At 43.9% G+C, this 13,493-nt stretch overlaps 1 protein-coding gene across 4 annotated transcripts in view; it reads right to left on the reverse strand.

The window, feature by feature from the left end:
* Positions 1-2,065: 2,065 nt before the first annotated feature.
* EGFL8 (EGF like domain multiple 8) overlaps positions 2,066-13,493 on the reverse strand; it is a 120,157-nt gene continuing 108,729 nt past the window's right edge. For all 4 annotated transcript variants that reach the window (XM_082263876.1, XM_082263877.1, XM_082263875.1 and 1 more), the window contains exons 7-9: positions 12,853-12,917; positions 6,770-6,932; positions 2,066-2,223 (exon numbers count right to left, since the gene is read on the reverse strand). In XM_082263876.1, coding sequence (XP_082120002.1) covers positions 2,174-2,223; positions 6,770-6,932; positions 12,853-12,917 — 278 coding nt within the window. In that variant the 3' untranslated portion in view covers positions 2,066-2,173. The remainder of the gene's footprint in view (positions 2,224-6,769; positions 6,933-12,852; positions 12,918-13,493) is intronic.

Consider the following 13,493-nt stretch of genomic DNA (forward strand, 5'->3'; position numbering starts at 1 on the left):
AGTTGTGGGAGGAACCCAGCAGGTCCCACCCACTACATGCCGCCTGCAGAAAACTACAAGAGGAGGCAGAGACAAGACCCCGCACAAGGAGAGAGTGCAGCAGTAATCATTTATTACAGAAGCTCCTGAACAGAGGCAAAGTCTCACACTGGATTACAGAAATACACAAATCACACTAATGGGTCTATTAATAAAAGAAAATTGCTGTACAAATGTTTTAGCATTCCACAGCCGTCATGAATAATCGCCATAGGTTTTCTAATATGTGTATTTTTTATGATCATAAGCTCCATCTAGTGGCCATGTTGCGTATTTTCTTGATTGGGGGTCTGGCGAACGCCACTTTGCCTGGACGTTCGGCACGTGCTCCTGGATGAGTGTGGTGGCTAGCCTCCGCCCTCTGACTATAGGCCCTGGAACAGGCTCATAAAAAGACTTGGTTTGGATTTATTTGTACTGTTTCGGCACCGAACCTACCCACGAACAGTGGACCAACTCTGAGCTTATTAACCCCTGTTAACCGCTATATGGTTTTGATATTCATATACAATATCCCTCAAGAAATCTATGATACATTAATTCCACTGTATCAGGATGATGGAACATTGTGTGAGCTTTGCCTCATAGACTATTGTAGACCGTTGCCATGAAGTCTGTGACTTCTGAATAATCAAAGCAATGCTTAGATGTGGATTCCAAGTACTTCAATGTAGAAGACAGGCAGCCTGCTACTGGGGTCTTCTGCTATTGTCTGTTTAATAAGGTGTTCTGTGTTTATACTTAGGATAACGTGTAATGTACTTTGTTGTAGCCTTATTGCAGTGCTGAGTTAATTAGCATATTAATTAAAACATTGTCTGGGTCTGGATTCCCATTCTCCTATTGTTTCTATCAAGATGGCTAGCTAATTATCTCAGGTTAATTATGTTTCTGTACAATTTCATCTGCTGAGTCACAGTGACATTGCATTTTGGGGACATTTTGTGGGTGTGTTTATGGGAGTGTCATGAGCGTGTTTACCGTATCTCTGTATTGTATAAAAGTGGGCCATTGAGCCTGGATTAAAGAGATTGGTTTTACTCTTCATCAAGTCTAGGCTGATGTTTGGGGAACTGGGGGAGCTGTAATTAATACCTCACTTGGGATTTGGGAGACATACAACGGATATACTTAGCCGGAGTATTAGGGATCCGTTACAGGGGGGTTTCAGGAAAAAAGGAATTATGGCCACTAGATGGAGCTTAGGATCACAGGAAATAAACATATAAGGAGAATTACCGGGATTGTTTATGAGTATGACAACTATGCTCAGACATTTGCACAGCAAATTATTTATACTAGACCCCTAAAATTCAGGTAAAAATACATACAGGATGCCTCTTGTATTTAGGCAATATTTGCTTTAAATATGCAAATAAGGGCACAATATACCTGTATGAAAAGCTTTTCTTCCTCCTTTCGCTTCCAGTACATTCCTATTGGCCATTAAACCACCCAACATAGTGATGGGCAAATAGGGAAATGTGGGAAGGATGGACATCTAGAGGTACAGTATGTGCAGTGGTGCCTGTATGTTAGTTTTCTATTAGGGTCCTTTCACACTGTGTGCCTTCCGATGAGGTCCGTTCTGCTCAGTGGGGGATCGATCCGCCGATCCCCGCTGAGCAGGCGGATGACAACTCCGTCTCTGCTCTGTGTGCGGAGACAGAGCTGTCAGATCCCCGCTGTCCTCTATGGGGGAATGGGATGAGAGCGGACCGCCTGTCCGTTCTCATCTGATCCCATTCGATCCCGATCTGCTGGACGGATGGAAAATAGGGTTTCCATCCGTCCAGATTTCACGGCAGGATCGGATGCGGATGGCAGCGGGTGTCAGCGGACATGTCACCGCTGACATCCGCTGCCCCATAGGGATGCATGGAGGATCTGATCAGGTCTGCCTGAAAAGCTGACAGGGGATCTGATTGGATCGTTTGTGTGAAAGGGGCCTTAAGGAGAATACTGCTGTGTTAGAAAAAAAATAGAAACACTCCTGGGATTTATACAGAAATAGTTTTTTTTATTGATTACTGTAACGTGACAAAAAAAGGAATAACAGGGTTATAAATAGTAGACGGGGACATAAATAAATTGGTCCAAGGGGAATATAAATAAATTGAGGAACTCTGTGATATTAGCGTTTTAGATTTACAGGTATCTCTATGTCATTACTGCGACAGGAACCTGCAATGAGAAAAAGGTAACAGATTACTTAGGAAGCAACGTCATGTGGTACAGAGCAAACAGACAATACAGGCATAGATGCCAACTGTGCCAGATTTGCTGGGACAGTCCCACATCCCTAGGGTTCTTCCAAAGGTTTCTAAGGAATCCTTGAGCAATGACTAATTCCTGCCTTTCAGATACTGTAAGTTCCCACTGACACCAGTTATCTTTTCAGGTGTCTGAAAGAGGGAAATTCTTCCCAATGACCACCAGTGCAAGGAGCATTCTTCCCACCGACCATCACACTAATATACAGTGCCTTGAAAAAGTATTCACACCCCTTGATATTTTACACATTGTGTAATGTTACAACCAAAAACGTAAATGTATTGTATTGGGATTTTATGTGATAGACCAACACAAAGTGGCACATAATTGTGTAGAGGAAGGAAAATGATAAATGGTTTTCAATTTTTTTTACAAATAAATATGTGAAAAGCGTGGTGTACAGTTGTATTCAGCCCCCCTGAGTCACTACTTTGTAGAACCGCCTTTCACTGCAATTACAGCTGCAAGTCTTTTTGGGGATGTCTCTGCCAGCTTTGCGCATCTAGAGAGTGACAGTTTTACCCATTCTTCTTTGCAAAATAGCTCAAGCTCTGTCAGATTGAATGGAGAGCGTGTGTGAACAGCAATTTTCAAGTCTTGCCACAGATTCTCAATTGGATGTGGGTCTGGACTTTGACTGGGCCATTCTAACACATGAATATGCTTTTATCTAAACCATTCCATTGTAGCTCTGGGTGTATATTGCACTGTATTTGGCTCCATCCATCAACTCTGACCAGCTTCCCTGTCCCTGCTGAAGAAAAGCATCCCCACAGTATGATGCTGCCACCACCATGTTTCACAGTGGGGATGGTGTGTTCAGGATGATGTGCAGTGTTAGTTTTCCGCCACACAAAGCGTTTTGGTTTTAGGCCAAAAAGTTACATTTTGGTCTCATCTGAGCAGAGCACCTTCTTCCACATGTTTGCTGTGTCCCTCACATGGCTTCTCACAAACTGCAAGAAGGACTTCTTATGGCTTTTTTTCATCCTTTGGCTTTCTTCTTGCCACTCTTCCATAAAGGCCAGATTTGTGGAGGGCACGCCTAAAAGTTGTCCTGTGGACAGATTCTCCCTCCTGAGCTGTGAATCTCTGCAGCTCCTCCAGAGTTACCATGGGCCTCTTGGCTGCTTCTCTGATTAATGTTCTCCTTGCCCAGCCGGTCAGTTTAGGTGGACGGCCATGTCTTGGTAGGGTTGCAGTTGTGCCATACTCTTTCCATTTTCGGGTGGTGGATTGAACAGTGCTCTGTGAGATGTCCAAAGCTTGGGATATTTTTTTATAACCTAACCCTGCTTTAAAATTCCACTCCACAACTTTATCCCTGACCTGTCTGGTGTGTTCCATGGCATTCATGATGCTGATTGTTCACTAAGGTTCTCTAACAAACCTCTGAGGGCTTCACAGAACAGCTGTTTTTATACTGAGATTAGATTGCACACAGGTGGACTCTATTTACTAATTAGGTGACTTCTGAAAGCAATTGGTTCCACTAGATTTTAGTTAATGGTATGAGAGTAAAGGGGGCTGAATATAAATGCACGCCAAACTTTTCACATTTTTATTTGTAAAAAAAAACATTTATCATTTTCCTTCCACTTCACAATTATGTGCCACTTTGTGTTGGTCTATCACATTAGATTCCAATAAAATACATTTATTTACATGTTTGGTTGTAACATGACAAAATGTAGAAAATTTCAAGGGGTATGAATACTTTTTCAAGGCACTGAATCATTTTTGGGACCGGAAAGTGATTTCAAGGCTTTCTCTGTGTTGAAAAGGTCGAGAGAATCTGTCTTAGAACCTTGTTCTGATGATGTTGTGTCCTAAGCTGTGTCCCGAGATCACGGCATTACCCTTATTTGAGTTACTGCGCATGTGTAGTGACTAAAAAAAGGGTATTAACTGAGGGCAATGCAGCATGAATTGGTGGTTTATGCATATTTGGGGGGGGGGGGGGTCACAACTGAAAGTAGGTATGATCTGGGAATGACCATCCAGGAAGTGGGCATGTCAAGTGTGAGCCATGGGCAGGGATGTCGGTGTCTTGGTAAGTATGCACAGAGGTGAGGAGACAGTAGAAGGAGGGAGAGGTGAAAGACCAGATGAAGCAACAAACAATACAGCATATTAGTTGGGTAGAATAGCTTCTATGTGGTACCTGAGATTAGTCAGCCACAAAAAGGTTTAGTCTAAGGTACATCATGAGACATCTAGGTTGGTGCTGGATAAGTGGCCCCTGTGCCACTTTTTGGGACCCCCATGTCAAACGCTTAATGAGCGATATTGAGATTTTGCCAAAATCACACCACATATTCCAAGTCCCTCTTTCCTCCTTAGTAGTCCCTCATTTTTGGCCAGATGTATAGACCATTTTTTTTATTTACTATTTATCAAAAGTTGGTAAATAAACTTCACCCAACCTCTAAGAGCCGGTTCACACCAACGCGACTTGTCAGCCTAACAAGTCGCCGACTTAGAGAAAAGGGTCCTGTACTACTTCGGGGCGACCTCGGAGCCACTTGCATAGACTTCCATTATGTGAAGTCCCTGCAAGTCGCTCTGAAGTCGTGGTGCATGGTAATGCACAAGTCGCCCCCGAAGTAGTAAGGAGTCGTGTCGCCTCAGTGTGAACCGGCTCTAAATGATTGCAGTTGTTAATATAAAATGCTGGTAAAAAGAAAAGTAGTTGTAAATTCTCTTTAACCAGCCATTTTTTGCATATTATTTCTTCATGGTAGACGTGGTAGAAGGGTGGCCTTTGCCTGCATACTCCAAACTGCATGGTGTCCCTCTTTCCCATCTCAGTAAGTTGGGAGGTATGTGTCTGCCCCCGTCACGGGCCCTACTGCAATGAACAAGACCTGTGTGTTCGCAATAAGCCTTGTCCTCTATGTGACACCCCAACCACCCAACACCTTCCCCTCTACTCCAAGACCATCTCAACACAATATGAAGCCTTCAGTAAATATGAATTTGGCCAAAATGTGATATTATAGGACAGGATATTGCCAGGCTGTTATCCCAATAACAATAACTAATTGGAGATTAGAATGTCTTTTTTATGTGGGAAAAGTATTCTTCAGCTTTGGCCATGCTTGTACATTGAACATTCATAGATCTGAATGGCCCATTCTCCGAAACAGGAGCTAGAGTGTGGCAATGTACAAGTCTATGGGGGCTCATGGCATGGACAGCATTAAAGAAGATGAAGAAGAAGAACACCTCTGGGACATTATGTTTCGGTCCATGCGACGCCGCAAGGTTGCACCTTCGTCTGTTTAGGAGCTCAGTGATGCCCTGGTCCAGATCTGGGAGGAAATACCCCAGGACACCATCCGTCCAGGGCCGTCTTTATTCTTGATTGGACCCTGGGCAAAAAATTTCTTGGGCCCTCTTGAATCCACTTATCAACTATTTGGGGGTCAAGGGGCAGCTGCTTTGGGCCCCACAACAATGACTAGACCCGGGGCAGCTGCCCCTTTTGCCCTGTGTTAAAGACAGCCCTGCATCCGTCGTCTTATTAAGAGCATGCCCCGACATTGTCAGGCATGCATACAAGCACGTGGGGGCCATACAAACTACTGACTACCATTCTGAGTTGCTGCAATGAAATTTCAGCAAAATGGACTAGCCTACTGCATCATTTTTCACTTTGATTTTCGGGGTGTCTTTGAATTCAGCCCTCTGTAGGGTGATAATTTTCATTTCCATCAAACGATGTGGCATCCTTTCCTTCCTAACACTTTACCCAGTCCATACCAGTATAGATCCTAACACATTACCCAGTCCATACCAGTATAGATATCCAGCACGAGATTTTTCCCTATTGAGATCTGATGTGTTTTCAAAATGTTCCTTTAATTTTTTTGAGCAGTGAAAATTTTGCAGCTTACCAGTCCTTAGATGCAGTGTCCCCATTAGTATTTTCTTTTCGGGCTCTTTCCCTTTATTTTCACCTGTTGATCCTGCCAGTAACACAATTCCTGTCCATTGATGGCTACACTCACATCTCCACTGTATCTATAGAGGGAGGTATAATTATCATCCAGGCTAGACTTTAAACACGTCTTCCTTTCCTGATCCCCATTACATTGAGGATGATGGATTATTGGTTTACAAAAAAAAGATAACATTGTTCTATGTTTTCAGTTCAGATTACAGGAAGGTGAGAAGGACACAACATTTCTGGCAGGATCAACAGGTATTTTCTGTACTTGTTGAACATGTTCAAAACTAACATAGCCACCACACATTGTGCAATATATTACATTTTCCTTCTTGGGTTTAGTTATCCTTTAAATTGTTTTGCGTCTACCTACTTAGAAGATAATACTATCTCAATTTACATTTCTGATGCATGAAAGCCAACAAAAGTGAAATACTGCCCAGATATAGAACTGGAGGAACAAGGGGACCCCCATTGCAGAGAATAACCCATTCTATGACTTACACTCCCCCATCTTTTCTTCCATGTACATCAGCTGATCACTTAGGAAGTCCACTCGGTCCAAACTGCGGATCCGCTCCCAGAATTCCTGCACCTCTTCCTGGCGGATCTCTGAGAGTTTGATGGGGATGAGTCGCTGCAGAGCGGAGAGGGTGCTGTCCAGCTTCTGTAGAAAGAAGTGAGTTGTCACACAGAGGAATGGAAGGGCTCATGCACACTGCCGCTCAAAAAAAGAACAGCTGCTTTTCCAGTCATTTGCGCTTTTACTTCAGCTTGAAGAAGTTTGCGCTTTTTTGTGCTCTTGTGCACAATTTTATTGAGCTTCTTTAACCACTTAAGCCCCGCAAGATTTTACCCCCTTCCTGACCAGGGGGTATTTTGCGATTCGGCACTGCGTGACTTTAACGGACAATTGCGCGGTCGTGCGACGCTGTACCTAAACGAATTTGACGTCCTTTTTTTCCCACAAACAGAGCTTTCTTTTGGTGGTATTTGATCACCTGTGCGATTTTTTGATCACGCGCTATAAACAAAAAAAGAGCGTCAATTTTGCAAAAATAACAATATTTTTCACATTTTTTTATATGAAATTCCCCCCAAAAAAAAAGTAAAAATCAAAATTTTTTAAAATTTTCGGCCAATTTGTTTTATGCTACATATGTTTGGTAAAAAAAATTGCAAAAAGCGTATTTTGATTGGTTTGCGCAAAAGTTATCGCGTTTACTAACAAAGGGAAAGATTTTTGTCATTTTTGTTGTTTTTTTTTTTAACGCGTAATGGCGGCGATCTGCGATTTTTTTTGCGGTACTGCGACATTGCGGCGGACAGATCGGACCCTTGACTGACATTTGTGACACTTTTGGGGTTACCAGTGACATTTCTACAGTAATCAGTGCTATACATATGCACTGTTACTGTAAAAATACACTGGTTGTGAAGGGGTTAACTTTATTTGGGAGGGAGGGGCTGTGTGTATCCCTAGGGGCGTGCTTTCTACTGTGATTGGCTGTGGCTTGAGCTGTAAGGACACTGATCAACGGATCTGCATACTAGATCCGTTTGATCAGTGTCTTTACAGCGAGGAGAATGACAGGTGGCTTGTTTACACAAGCTGCCTGACATTCTCCCTCTCCCCCGCCGATCGCCGAGTGACCGGCGGACATCGGGTCCGCTGGTCACACGCGCGGGGGGGTCCGTGACCACGCGGGAGTGCGCCTCCGGGGGCGCGCGCTCGCTCCCTAGACCCTCACAAGCTAGTGATGTAGCCCTACGTCACTTTGCCTGTGAGGGGCTGACTGCCGACGTAGATCGGCGTTAGGCAGTCGGCAAGTGGTTAAGCTTCTTCAAGCTCCTTTGAGCTTTTTTGAGCATAAGCATTTTTTTTTCCACAAACCCTCCTAGATAGTATTTTCTTAACCACTGTATAAGGCCTCTCGCACACGATACTCCTGTTTGAGCATCTACTTTCTCATCTCTTTTTTTTTTTATTTGCATGTATTTTCGCACATATGCGTTCGCATTTTTGCGCAAATGTACGGAAACGTATACTCATGTTCTTGTTTTCTGCATTATGCAAATGCCATTTGCGCACATTTGTGTGCAATCGCGCATAATTGCACGCATGAGACGTAAATTACTGACCAAAAATGCAGATTTTTCAATTTTGTTTTTACTGAAGAATGCATGGTGCTTGTTTACACGCCTGTGTGCACAGGCACTTTACAATTAAAGCGGTAGTATACTCAAAGGAAAGAAAAAAAAAAAAAACGCTGCAAGACAAAGGCCTAATGAGCTAGTATGCATCGCATACTAGCTCATTATGAAACACTTACCAAATAACGAAGCCCCGACACGGACCCCCGGACACCGCTGTGGGAGCGGACATGATCCCTCGGCGTCTCTTCTGGGTTTGGCGGCTCCGGCGCTGTGATTGGCCGGAGCCGCAATGACGTCACTCCCGCGCATGCACGCCGGAGTGATTTTCCGGCAACTTCCCGGCAAGGAACTCTGAAGGTCCGCCGGACCTTCAGAGTGCATGCGCCGCTCGTGTCAGTGGCTGCATGCAGCGCAAATATCTCCTAAACCGTGCATGTTTAGGAGATATTAATTGTACCTACAGGCAAGTCTTATTATAGGCCTACCTGTAGTTAAAAATCACAAAAAGTGGTATACTACCGCTTTAATGGACTGTATCTTAGCTTACTAAAAAAAAAAAAGCTGTACTGAGCTTTTTCCAGCTGCAGTGTCCAAGAGGCCTAAGCAAAACAGAAAGCTGGAACACATGTTTTCGCGTGTTTTCTTTCAGCTTTTTTGAGCTCTTTTGAGACTTTTCTGAAAGCTCTTTGAGGCACTAGCTCCAAGTTTGGTGGGGTTTGGTGGAAGTTTTGCTCTGCCTGTAGGAGCACATGCATGAAAATGCCTGAAAAAGCCATAGAGTGCGGGAGGGGAGGGAGAAAAAATAAGAGCTCAAAAGCCTGTAGGAGCCGCTTCTTTGAGCTCCTTTGAGCTGCAGTGTTCATGAGCCCTAATACAAGCACCATCTATGATCTGATGTTATATCTGTCCACTAATTTGAGTAGCCATAAGTGGGATATAGGCTTTGCTATGAAACATTGCTGCTCTGTAACATTTTGGAAAAACTCTGACTGGTTCCAGTGTGGGATGTTCATGATCATGTCCCACCGTGTTCATCCTGCTACATTTTTCCTGCAGTGGTTGTGCAGCCACTTTTATCAGTGAGATCAGGCTGTCATTTTGACAGCAGGGACTTGCTCTGCTCTGCAGAAGAGAATGCTCCTGGGTAAGATGGAGCTTCCTAACCATGTTCACTGCAAAGTATGATGGAACTTCATATTTACACTCAGTTCACTTATGCACAGTTCAAGAGTGTGTCCTATGATCTGCATACCATGTCAGTTAAAGCCTCTTACAAATAAACAAAAGTTTTCTTTAACCACTTAAGCCCCGGAGGATTTTCCTGCTAAACGACCAGGGGGTATTTTGCGATTCGGCACTGCGTGACTTTAACAGACAATTGCGCGGTCGTGCGACGCTGTATCTAAACGAATTTGGCGTCCTTTTTTTCCCACAAACAGAGATTTCTTTTGGTGGTATTTGATCACCCGTGCGATTTTTACTTTTTGCGCTATAAACAAAAAAAGAGCGTACATTTTGCAAAAATAACAATATTTTTCAAATTTTTTTATATGAAATTCCCCCCAAAAAAAATGTAAAAATCAAAATTTTTTAAAATTTTTTAGGCCAATTTGTTTTATGCTACCTATGTTTGGTAAAAAAAATCGCAAAAAGCGTATTTTGATTGGTTTGCGCAAAAGTTATCGCGTTTACTAACAAAGGGAAAGATTTCTGTCATTTTTGGTGGGTTTTTTTTAACGCGTAATGGCGGCGATCTGCGATTTTTTTTGCGGTACTGCGACATTGGGGCGGACAGATCGGACCCTTGACTGACATTTTTGACACTTTTGGGGTTACCAGTGACATTTCTACAGTAATCAGTGCTATATATATGCACTGTTACTGTAAAAATACACTGGTAGTGAAGGGGTTAACTTTATTTGGGAGGGAGGGGCTGTGTGTGTCCCTAGGGGCGTGATTCTTACTGTGATTGGCTGTGGCTTGAGCTGTAAGGACACTGATCAACGGATCTACATAGTAGATCCATGTGATCAGTGTCTTTACAGCGAGGAGAATGACAGGTGGCTTGTTTACACAAGCTGCCTGACATTCTCCCTCTCCCCCGCCGATCGCCGAGTGACCGGCGGACATCGGGTCCGCTGGTCACATGCGTGGGGGGGCGGTCCGTGACCGCGCGGGAGCGCGCCTCCGCGGGCGCGCGCTCGCTCCCCAGAGCCTCACAGGCGAGCGACGTAGACCTACGTCACTCTGCCTGTGAGGGGCTGACCGCCGACGTAAATATACTGTGAGCAGTCGGCAAGCGGTTAATAAAAATAATGCATATTCGTCCCCTCGTAACCCAATAGTTAACCGTAATTTGCCCTAAATAACTCTTTCTCCCCTTTCTCTTCTTTTTATTCTTTATCTGTTTTTTTTTTTAAAGCTGCATTTAACCACTTAAGCCCCGGAGGATTTGGCTGCTCAAAGACCAGGGGGTATTTTGCGATTCGGCACTGCGTGATTTTAACGGACAATTGCGCGGTCGTGCGACGCTGTACCCAAACAAAATTTACGTCCTTTTTTTCCCACAAACAGAGCTTTCTTTTGGTGGTATTTGATCACCTGTGCGATTTTTACTTTTTGCGCTATAAACAAAAAAAGAGCGACAATTTTGAAAAAATAACAATATTTTTCACATTTTTTAATATGAAATTCCCCCCCAAAAAATGTAAAAATCTAATTTTTTTAACATTTTAGGCCAATTTGTTTTCTGCTACATATGCAGTAAGCGTATTTTGATTGGTTTGCGCAAAAGTTATTGCGTTTACTAACTAAGGGAAAGATTTATGTCATTTTTATTGTTTTTTTTTTTTAACGAGTAATGGCGGTGATCTGCAATTTTTTTTGCGGGACTGCGACATTGCGGCGGACAGATCGGAACCCTTGACTGACATTTTTGACACTTGATACTTTTGGGGGTACCAGTGACATTACTACAGTAATCAGTGCTATACATATGCACTGTTACTATAAAAATGACACTGGCAGGGAAGGGGTTAACTTTATTGGAGATGCAGGGGTTAAGTGTGTCCCTAGGGGTGTGATTCTAACTGTCAAGGGGCGTGGCTTTTCATGTAACCACAGAGACATACGATCCTACATAGCAGGACCGTATGATCTCTGCAGTTACACCAGGGAGAATGACAAACAAAGCCGCCTGCCTTTCTCCCTCTCCACCGGGAGATCGCGAGTGGCCGGTGGACATCGGTTTATGGACCTTAAGTCACATCAAAGTCAGACCAAAGTAGTGCAGGGACTACTTTCCAGTCACTGCGACTTGAAGTTGCACAGATATTAATGGTACTCATTGGAAATCATGGAGTATGACTTGTCATGCGACTTTGCAGTTGCACAAGTGTGAAAGGAGCCTTACTCAATGTACTATGGTGTGTTTTGGCGTGCTGCAAGGCATTTAAAATGAATGGCACTGGAATGCATGAAAAGTGCATCGCTGTGCATTGTGGAAATGAGTGCATTGCCGCAACGCAAATGTTTTGTTTTACAAACCATCTGGCAGGTCATAAAATCCCTCTTTGTGTTTTAACTGTGTGTTTAGCAGTAATAACCCTTTGGGCCGGTTCACACTATAAAAAACGCAGCCTGGCCTGGATGCATTCCAGGTGGATTTCTGCATGTGTGTTTTTTTGATGCATTCCGGTGCATTTTTTTCCCTCTTTTTTCTTTACCTTAAACAAGGACTGGTGCATTTTTGATGCGTTTTACCTTGTTCCAGTACAGTTCAGTGCAGAAATAATGCAGCATGTTCTACTTTTTTTTCCTGGGACTGGAACCGCGCTGGAATTGACTGCACTGGTGTGAACAATGCCATTGGAAACCATATAACTTATTATCTATGCATTTTATAACACACCTGACTGCACATGGTGTGAACCGTCTCTTTAGTCCCGGTTCACACTATAGTGATAACAGACATCGCATGTGAGTCGGAGCGCACTGCTCTGAAAATCCCATGCAATGTCTGTGTGATGCGAATTTAGCCATACAGATTGTATACAGATTGTATGGCTGAATTCGCATCCGATTCGGACAAAACTCGCACAGGACCCTTTTTTGGGTCCGCAGCAGAATCGGATCACATGGTGGTTCACACCCAATTCATTACTGAAATGACAGTTCGCACTGCGATATGCAAACTGATCTGGGGGTGTCATTAACTTTGTATTGACACCCCCAGCGATTCGCATATAGCAGTGTGAACTGCCTGCGATTTGAATGCGATGCAGTCGATTCACAGGGTTCCCGCATCGCATATATGTGAACCGGCACTCAAGGCTCCATGGGAGGCCTGAGAATAAAGCAATAATTTGTTGCATTTTTAGACAATACTTCACCTCCCCCCCCCAAAAAAAACCTCAACATGCGGGGCTCACCTGCTCCAGGGATGTCACAAGGCCTCGCAGGTCATGGACCTCATTGGACAGTCTGTGAGATGCATCTAGGAGAGAATAAGCTTTATATTCAACAATTCAATTTGTGTTTTAAACATCATATTTGTAAAAGAATAATGAAGGCTTGATGCACGCGGCCGCACTATGACATTCCCAGCACCCGCTGCTGCCCCCTACAGGAGCCCTTTGAGATGCACTAGAGAAGGTGGCTATACCCTGCAGAGCTCCAGGTTGTGTAAAGTACCTGCCTGCACATTGACGCATGCTTCAAAGGTGTTCCCAGCAAATGTCAGTGCGCATGCAGGCACTTTACACATCCCCCGGACCACTGCCGCGTATTGCCACCTCCACTAATGCATCTCAAAGGGCGCCTGTAGGGGGCAGCAGAGGGTGCTGGGAATGTCATTACGCAGGATCTGCGCACTGTATGGCTGCATGCATGAGGTCTAAGGCTTCATTCCCATTAGAGCATCTCCAAAGTCACACGATTTCCAATGCGACTTTGAAGCATAACTTTTAAGCGACTTTTGATCCGTATTTACATTCTCTGGACCAAAGTTCCATTAACCAGTTCTGGACCGGAAGGATTTGCCCCCTTAATGACCAGGCCATTATGTTACTTT

This window comes from Pelophylax lessonae (genome assembly GCF_965119305.1).
Source record: "Pelophylax lessonae genome assembly, chromosome: 7".
Lineage (NCBI taxonomy): Eukaryota > Metazoa > Chordata > Amphibia > Anura > Ranidae > Pelophylax > Pelophylax lessonae.